This window comes from Gymnoscopelus microlampas (genome assembly GCF_963454915.1).
Source record: "Gymnoscopelus microlampas genome assembly, chromosome: 21".
Lineage (NCBI taxonomy): Eukaryota > Metazoa > Chordata > Actinopteri > Myctophiformes > Myctophidae > Gymnoscopelus > Gymnoscopelus microlampas.
In genome coordinates, this window is record NC_139958.1 from 30,231,730 (window position 1) to 30,241,554 (window position 9,825).

The following is a 9,825-nucleotide window of genomic DNA, read 5'->3' on the forward strand; positions in this document are numbered from 1 at the left end:
AACAATGGAGACATTATGTGGTCAAACAGAGAGCATGAAGATGGTCTATGTCTCATTAGTCTATTAACAGCACACACACACAGGGGAAATTGAGGGATGGAGAGGGAGGGATAATGCAGGGGAAAGGAAGACAGGGAGGGATAGATAGGGGTGGGGAGCTATGAGGGAGAATGAGTGAAGGAGAAAATGAGAAAGGGGGAAAATGGAGGAATAGAAGGAGGAAAGGAGAGAAATAGAAGGGCCGAGGGAGGAAGGGATGCACAGAGGAGGAAGAGAGCGAGTGTCCCAGAAAGGTCAGTGACAGAACACAACACATGACCATTTCTACCATTCTTATTTTTAGCTCTGCATTTGGATGTTGGCCAGTTGATACGTCCAACACTTTGTCCCAAACAACATACAGTATCTAGCAAGCTCCTGGCTAGATTACCATTACATCTGTTGTAAACCTTTATTCTCCCCAGAGAGGATGAATCCTACTGATTTTGGTGACCCCATGGCATGGCCTTTCCTCTGGTTCCCTAACTGTCCACTTGCAGACAAGTTATTACATATTCTAATAGCAGATTGCAATGAAAGTTGCTGAGCAAAATCAGGCTCCCCAAAGGATGAACCCTAAGTCTTTGAGTGACCCCATGACCTTTCATCTAGTAGGCTACCACCCTCAGGCCAAAATTATGCACACATGACTTATAATAACCTAATGGATTAACTCGACTAAGGAGCTACACAGCCTCTAAGGGCCTCAGGACTCTAGTCTTGTTTACTGCTTGGCTTATTTCCACACATAATGTTATTTTATTCTTTCTTTCACCATCGGTCTGGTCTTTCTCTATCAACCTCAAACTCTAATTTCTTGCTTTGTCTCCTTCACATGTAGTGGCATATTATTTCAATTTAGTTTTAAAATCTATTCTTATTCTCTCATCACCCCCCCCCCCCCCCCCCCCCCTCTCTGTCTCTCTCTGTCTCTCTCTCTCTCTCTGTCTCTCTCTCTCTCTCTCTCTCTCTCTCTCTCTCTCTCTCTCTCTCTCTCTCTCTCTCTCTCTCTCTCTCTCTCTCTCTCTCCACATATGCACACCTCTCTCTGCCCCCAGACCAGAAGCCCACAGTGGTTGAAGATGGCTATCTGTTATGTCCTGCCCCTGTACTCTATGAGGTCGGACAGTAAGTGCACGCACATGCACACGCGCACTAACACGCACGCACTAACACACACGCACGCACACACACACACACACACACACACACACACACACACACACACACACACACACACACACACACACACACACACACACACACACACACAAACACACTATTAATTAATTTAATGTCAAGTGTCAAGTTGAGTGTTCATGAGGCCAATACATTTTAACATTGTCAGTTTTTTTGCTGACCAAAATTGTATATTTAATGATTGAGATTAGCTATGGTCATTTGTAGTGTCATGAATTCTAATGAATTTAGTCAGTGGCAGCAATATTTATAATTTTCTATTAGACAAAAACCAGAAACCAAAACTAATGACTGATGATCATGTTTTTCAAATGTCATTGAACCAGTGGTTTTTATGTTACATAGTAACATTCTTGTGGCTCACCAGTATATGACCAGTATATGACCACAGATAAAATGTTTCTAATTTACTTCCTTTGACAATGTATAATTATGGACAATGGCTGTTTATTGTAATGAGTGCCCACAGAGAAAATGCCTTCTCAAGGCTAAATCAGTTCTTCAACACTACAATCAATCTAATTTCATGGCCTTAATCATTGCACACAATGTGTATTTATTGACTCATACCCACGGTATGCTGTAAGTAGAACATTTCAATAAAAGGAGAGATCAAGTTGTTGCAAATGAAAAGTTTTATTGAATACAAATTTGCAGATTAGACTAGTAAATTAGTTTACATTTAACATAATATTTGCTTTTAAAGGGGAAAACCCCCCGGAGTCTAGACACTGGTCGTGGTAGTGCTCCTTGGGGGATGGAGTTGGGGATGGAGGTGGGTTGCTCGCTGCTTGCTGAAAAGAGAATAACAGGGTCAGAGGCAGTGACATTTAAAGGCGGAGTCCAATCACCTGATTGGCTGACTGCAGATTGTCAGATCGGCTAGAAGTGCTCACACTTCAAGCTGAGAATGACAGGATGTTTGTGAAGCATCCCCAGCTATAAAGATGAAGTGTGAGAGAGAGATCTTCCTGTGTGTGTGTGTGTGTGTGTGTGTGTGTGTGTGTGTGTGTGTGTGTGTGTGTGTGTGTGTGTGTTTCCAGCTCCGCCTCTAGACACATTGGATTAAAATCCAATCAAAAAAGCATTTAAATTAGAGTAAGGATATGTCCCAGTGGTGTCAAGAAAAACACCAACAGGCCTGGTTTTGATCCCTTGCTATGCACATGTGCAGGGCGGGGGTCTGCAACCCGCGGCTCTAGAGCGTCATGCGGCTCTTCTGCTCCTCAAAAAATACATGAAAATTAACATTGTCAATTTCTTTCACATTTTAATTTTAATTTATCATTGCTGTAGTAGAACAAACATGACACATACATTCTTACGTTCTCTAATGGTGTAAAAATGTGCAGAATAAATCAAAAGTTTAAACATTTCTGTCAACGTTTGCGTCATAGCCTGCGACACATTTATTGGCAAGCGTCAGCCTTGTGTAAACAAACTGGTGTGATTCCAAATGCAAAAAAAAATAAGATAACCGAGGAAAACACAGTTTGCTCAAACAGAGTTGTTTGCTTTTACTGCCAATGCTGCTGGATTACATGTAGGCCTATGTTTGATCTGCTGCAAGATGTTAATGAATGCTCGTTAACATGTATTTGTATTTAGTAATTTTATAGGCTAATGTACACTGGATACAGGATAGGTGGGCACTATGGACATCTGGGCACCTCGATTGGCTAAAATTGGCTAAAAAATAATGGTCAAGTAATGTAAAGTATACGTGATGTGAACATGCACGGTGCATCATTATCAGACTTAAATGTTTCCTTCAACTTCTTGTTTATGACCCCAAATGAATGACATTTTTTTTAGCAATTGTAGGAATATTAGACCTTAATTGTCTAATGTTCTAATCATGTATACTTTACTTTTTTTTACATTTTGGAAAAGAATTTCAATTTAGCATTGAGGTGCCCACTCTTCCTTGGTGCCCGTCTATCCTATTACCTATAGACCAATTAATTGTTTACTAACATTGAGACTGGATGCGCAGGTGATTGTTTCACGCAATCAATTTCCAACCTGTTGTTTCGGGGTGCGCTAGTTTCAGCACACCCCAACCCCCTCTTGTGTGTTGGCTAGTGTGGCACGTCCTGGCGAGACCTGATAGAATGGGTTTCATTTAGCGCATACTGGTTGCACGCATACTGGTTCTTATCAGTGTGACGTCGTCTGTTAAGGGGTCTATACACTTAGTAGCCTGTGTTGCCATTATAAGGCTCAAATATGTTTGCAGCTCCTGACAGATTTTGTATAAAATGTTTTGGTCCAAAATGGCTCTTTTGACATTTAAGGTTGCTGACCCCTGCTAGGGGGATAGTGTCCTTGTCACTGTGCTCTAGTGACTCCTACTGTTTGTTTGGGGCGCTTCTTCAGCAGGGAGGGGATCTGGGGGAGATAGCTGTGTGTTACACTCTCCCGGGGAAACTGTTCACTTTAAAGGTGAAATGAAGCAGCGTATTTGTCATCAGTAGATTACTTAATGTAAACCTATATGGTTACTACAAAATATTCAGCAAAAGTATATTGATAGTTTCACATGCTCGACTACCAACAACACATTCTACCGACATTGGTCGTGTGGTGGTTATCTAACGTTAAATCCATTGATTGATTTATGACTAGCTTGTTAAGCAGGGCAGTAGGGTACTCCCTAATTTAGGCTCAGCTGTTTGGCACTGAATGAGACTTTCTTCACAACGAGACAAAATGTTAGCAAGTGACGTTATAGTTTGGTATCTGACTTAGGGGGGCAAACAATATGGTTTTGTTTGTTAACCGGCTGGTTGGTCGTCACCAGGGCACTCTGGAGATTGGGAAAGATTCGGGGGAGGAGATGTGAGTGGCTGTGTGTAGCTCTGTGTCTGACTGTAGGCGCTGGGGAGGGAAGGGAGGGGCTGCACGGGAGTGCCGCGGGCACGAGTAGGGGGATGTCTGGCAAAATATCATAGCATATTTTGGGGAATTGTTAATATGTTAGAAGCTTTTAATCCAGAATTGATAGATGTCACCATGGGCCACATACTGTAAACAAAACCAAAAAGGGCACTTCTGGTCCAGAGGGCAAACGGGCAGGCGCTCTAGCAACAGCTAGAGTCTATCTGTGCACGTCCCTTCCTCCAGTCTTCCCACAGTGACCAATGGATTTTATTATGTCGTTGCTGTCGGGCAGAAACCTTGTCGCCGATCTATCGCGACGCGTTGTGATCTTGTAGTGTAAATCCTCTATTTTCACTATTTCTGAAAGTGTTCGTTCCATTTCCTGAAAAGCACAATAATAAATGTGTAAACAGTATTTGTTTTCTTTTTGCCTTATCTTTGATGTGTTGTATTACTTGTCTGGACCTTTCAGATCTATAGATGTGCTGATCAGCTTAAACAATGGAGAATCCTACATCTCTAGTCCCATCACCATCTATGCAACTACATGTGTGAGTACTAATGACAAAAAAAACAACTACACTGATGTATCAATGCAGGCATCAGCTAGTGTTAAACTCAAACATTTACACTAGACATATTATGCATGTTTTAAGCAGCATCCAGAACTGTTAAAAAGTAGACATGCACTTTCATTACATTTGTTGGGTTATTACAGAGATATAAAAATGGTTACTATCATTAAGTATCAGTGATTGATGGACACTTGGAATGAATAGTCGCAAAAGATCCAATCGAAATCTGTGTGTGTGTGTGTGTGGGGGGGGTTGTGTGTGCGTACGTACGTGTGTAGTTGGGTAATGAATTCTGTGATACCAGTCATAATGTGTCATTATGTGTTTGTGTTTAACATTAGGGTTAGGGTTTACTGAAGTCAATGGATTATGTTCATACAAATAACAATGCTATAATTAAATAAACTAAATCCTACCTAAAACTAACAGAAAATTACGGACCCTAAAACATCTCTCTGTGTGTGTGTGTGTGTGTGTGTGTGTGTGTGTGTGTGTGTGTGTTCCAGTCCAGTGGGACCTGGGTGCTGTGGCTACTTTTGGCACTACTACTGCTACTGGCTCTGGTTCTATCCTGGTGGTTGTGGCCTCTCTGCTGTACAGTGGTAAGTGTGTGTGTGTGTGTGTGTGTGTGTGTGTGTGTGTGTGTGTGTGTGTGTGTGTGTGTGTGTGTGTGTGTGTGTGTGTGTGTGTGTGTGTGTGTGTGTGTGTGTGTGTGTGTGTGTGTGTGTGTGTGTGTGTGCGGCTGTGCGCGCGCGCCCGAGTGTGCATTCAAGTGTATAAATCTAATTTACGAGGTTGCCTGGATGAGGGTGTCTGATGTTGAGAGACCTTGGGTTACACCTCTCTAATGATTTGTTACAATTTACAATTTAGGTATTTAGCAGACCCAGTCATCCATAGCGACTTACAAAGTGAAAAGTCGGAGAAAGTGACATGAATACTTGTCAGACACAAACAGAGCAAGCGGTTGAGGAATTGGAGCGCTAGGAGAACAAGGATATGGTACAAGGTAACTAACAAAACAAGCGAGCAACAAGCCATCTATCTAACTAGCGAACGAGAAGGAAGTGCATCTGCATGTTATAGTAGGAAATAAGAGCCAGACAGGGTAGAGGGACAGTATGGTGATTGGAAATGACTGTAGCGCTACGGCTCATGGCTGCTAATGAGGTGCGATCCAAAGGGTTTACAGACTGCGGAGGAAGGTGGTGTGTGGGGGGGGGAGCCAGGAGGAAGAAGAGTGCTCTTTGGCTGGAGCGGTGGCCAGGGTCTGGGTGTCATATTGAATGGACGGATAGATGATCTGTAGGCCTATTAACTGATCACAGAGTGCAGGATGGGGTGTAGGATGGATCATAGGCTGTGCGTGTGCGTGCGTGTGTGTGTGTGTGTGTGTGTGTGTGTGTGTGTGTGTGTGTGTGTGTGTGTGTGTGTGTGTGTGTGTGTGTGTGTGTGCCCTTGGCTGCCTTGTGGGTTGTCACCAATGTTATTAAAATGTGCCAGAACATAATCATCATCTGTGCTGCTGCCAATCTGAGTAATTGTAACTGGATTCATTATTTCTAAATATTCCTGTTTTTGGCCAATACATACATTTGCAATGTGATTAGACGTTGACAGACATAATAGTTCCAGTATATTGTGTCTTATTACAGGTAATCAGAGAGCCCCCTCCAAATCGTCCCCCTCCACCACCTCCAGTGCCAGTAAGTACACTTATGTAAAAAATATATCTGTTCTGATTGCTGCTTTTTTGCACTGACCATCACCTTAAAATACCTTTTTTTGTGGATGTTTAGTACACCGATCTTAACAATGATTCTCAAAATAATGCATGTTCTGCAAAACACTAGCATTTCCCAGAAATAGGGCTCTTCCCAAAACAAGCAGATGATGGCGCCACAGTGCCTTTTTTCCCCTTATATTTAAATCAGTTGCATGGCTTTTTTATTGTCATGATGATTGTCATGGTTATATTCACATGAGTGTTTTATAGTTTCAGAATCACATGATCTGTGAATGTTTTTCAAAACTGCTTGAACATTTTCTAAATGCATTAGTGCTGAGCAGCAGTCAATGTCATAGATGGCAAAATCTGTATTTTTAAATGAGTGGTGCACTCGGCAGAGACATCAACTTCACTAAAATATATACAAAGAGTACTGGCGCAAACAAAACTAAGAATTGTATCTGTTGTCTGGCCTAACATTGAGCCTGTCACAGATTATATTATATATTATATTCATAATAATATTGGAAACAATTTTTGAAAAACAAATCTCATATCCGTATTATCATTTTCTCTGAATAGAAATATATTGAGATCTGTATTAATTAATCCCCTGTTATGAACTATACTTCAGGAGCCAGAGGAAGAAATATTGCCGAAACACAAATGGCCCATGGTAGATGCTTCATATTATGGAGGCAGGGGTCCTGGTGGAATCAAGCGAATGGAGGTAAGCACAGTATGCAACTGTGGTGCTTAACACTTGCAAAGCTGGTCTTTGTACACTTACCTGTATACTAAGGATCCTTTTTGTAAGTTCCATGTAGATCTTCATGACTAATGAATCCTCTTTAAAACAGAATAATATATCAGACAAAAATATCTGAATACAAATAAGCAAGTTCTTGTTCCATCTATGGAAAAATAGGCAAGTTCTCTTCTCTGAAGAGGTATCTGGATCTAATATTAGATTAGATATAAAGTTGTTATTTAACCCATTTAGACCTGTTGTAACCTTTACGTTGTTATACCTTTCAATCCGGGAGCCACCTCTGTGTCTCATTAGTTGTTGCTTATAGCAACATACTTGTTTTTGAATTGTTTGAGTAAGAATTGGAACGTTTTCAGAAAACTTAGGTCAGGTTTTAGAAGGCATTTTTAGAATCGGCCTCAGTTCTAAATGGGTTAACAGGGATCTAGTTGGAATGTTCCTGACACACTTTTTGATAACTTCATCTCTTTGACCTGCCTCTGTAGGTGCGCTGGGGTGAAAAGGGCTCAACGGAGGAGGGTGCACGGCTAGAGAAAGCCAAAAATGCAGTGGTAACCATGCCAGAGGAAGTGGAGGAGCCTATTATTCGCAGACCCCCACCCAGACCACCTCCCATCTACAACGCCCCAGGGCAGTCTAAATGGTACACCCCTATCAAGGTTAGTTAACTATGCAAAATCAACTGCAAACGTGAAATAATACAACATAATAGTGGATCTATCCCTTGCAGGATGTTTCATCCACAGTGGTGGTGGTTACAAGGACACTTTCACTTTGCAACAGCTCCCCTAGTTACGTGGGCAGACCTGCAGCACAGCGATCAGAATGATCTTTATTGTCACATCACAGGTTTACAGGTGTGAGGCAGAGGTGCGATGTGTGAGGCAGAGGTGACCTTGCTTCTGTCCAAGCTAGGGCACCATCTGAGTTATTCAATACGAGGCGATCCTGTTTCTATACCTGCTCTAGTGCACAGGTTGCAGAGGTCTCCGGGCTGTCACCTGTCACGGTCCCTGCTGCAGCGGGAAGATAGTCACTGTCTCGCCAGCTGATTGCCATCTTCGGACAAGGTGCTGCATGAATGCTGCAGCGAGCTCAAGAGTCCTGTCGCTACAGTATGCTGCTGAGGTGTCGGGTGCACTAGGTCAGTGCCGTAGAGACTGGTGGCCAAGAGCGGCTCAACCCCGGGCTCAACCTCATGTCAAGAGAGAGCCACAAGGGCTCTCCCTTGACACGAGTTGAGCTGATTACTTGCTGCTAGTCCGTAGCAAGGTACCGGGTGTCATCTCTTGCACCCCCTATACTCTGCACCTCCGGTGTGCTGTGTAGCGGCTAATCTGGTAGGCCTAGTATCTACCGGGCTCCACAGACCACTCGTGAGTCGTGAGCTACTCTTTTACCCATTTTACGTCATAGTCAGCTCTGGCTAAGGCAAGTTGATTATGTATTGTGCTGTTTTCTTTTTTGTGTGTGTGTATTTGATGTTTTGTGGTTGTTTTTTGTCTTCCTGCCATAGGACAGCAGATGCAAAGTAGCTACTAACTAACTCTGGTGCAATTTTCTTTTATTGTGCGTTGTCCCATACTTTATATAATGCATGTTCTCTTCACATCAGAGCATTCTGGTTTAAGTTGTTTGTTTCTAAATTGATCATTTGTATTTTTTTAGGGGCGATTTGATGCATTGCTTGCCTTACTAAGAAGACAGTATGACAGAGTGGCTATCATGAGGCCCACACCACAGGACAAGGTTAGACCTCTGCTTTCTTTCTTTCTTTCTTTCTTTCTTTCTTTCTTTCTTTCTTTCTTTCTTTCTTTCTTTCTTTCTGTAAAACAATCTAGCACTTGTTATATATTAATATCGCAGATTAACCAATAGAACATGATAGAGGGTCGGAGAAGGGACAAGAAATAAGGAGGTAATGTTATGCAATGTTATGAACTTTGGTTAATTAATGAGGTAAACATTAAGTACAATATGTTGATAACACTGGTCTACTGTGTTTTGGCATGCATTGTAATTCATGATTAATGGCTGAAATGCTTTTTTCGACCTCCTACTTAACTTTTCTTGTTTTACAGGGACGCTGTATCAACTTCACTAGAGTCCAGAGTCATTAGATTACACCCATAGATGGAGAGAGAGAGAGATGGGGGAATTGGCTGCAGTGTCCTCTGAAGTTCAAGTAATGTTGGAATTAAATAAATTACTGGTCGTTGTTTACTCCCCATTTTCTTTTGTCTCATCCTTCCAGCGATGCTTAATTTATACTCTGTCTTATACAACAGTGGTGTGTTGTTGACATTGATTTGTCATTTGTTGCTAATTGCTAATGTTGATAATTAATGAGCCTCACCTGTGATGTGTGAGCTTGTAAGTGATGAAGAGTGCCTTTTTGTGCCGTTTTTTCTACTTCTGTGTTCGTTTACAATTCTCAAAAGTATGGAAATACATATTTAAACGTATTCAAATACAGATGGCTGGTCTCTAATTCTCTAATTTGTAACAAAATGAGACTATACCAAAATGAATATGCACATTTCAGGAAAACGTGGTTCCAAACTTCAATGTACCATGATAAGATGTGGTATATAGTAAATAAAGTATATCCTAGGCTAATGCTTGCA

General features: G+C 41.8%; 1 protein-coding gene across 1 annotated transcript in view; it reads left to right on the plus strand.

Annotated features, from left to right (window-relative positions):
• Window positions 1-9,424, plus strand: part of antxr2b (ANTXR cell adhesion molecule 2b) — a 17,494-nt gene extending 8,070 nt beyond the window's left edge. Inside the window, exons 10-17 of the mRNA XM_084046186.1 lie at window positions 1,098-1,167; window positions 4,595-4,673; window positions 5,204-5,299; window positions 6,353-6,403; window positions 7,061-7,156; window positions 7,684-7,857; window positions 8,867-8,947; window positions 9,280-9,424. Of these exons, the coding sequence (XP_083902312.1) occupies window positions 1,098-1,167; window positions 4,595-4,673; window positions 5,204-5,299; window positions 6,353-6,403; window positions 7,061-7,156; window positions 7,684-7,857; window positions 8,867-8,947; window positions 9,280-9,318 (686 nt within the window). The 3' untranslated portion in view covers window positions 9,319-9,424. The remainder of the gene's footprint in view (window positions 1-1,097; window positions 1,168-4,594; window positions 4,674-5,203; window positions 5,300-6,352; window positions 6,404-7,060; window positions 7,157-7,683; window positions 7,858-8,866; window positions 8,948-9,279) is intronic.
• Window positions 9,425-9,825: the final 401 nt, after the last annotated feature.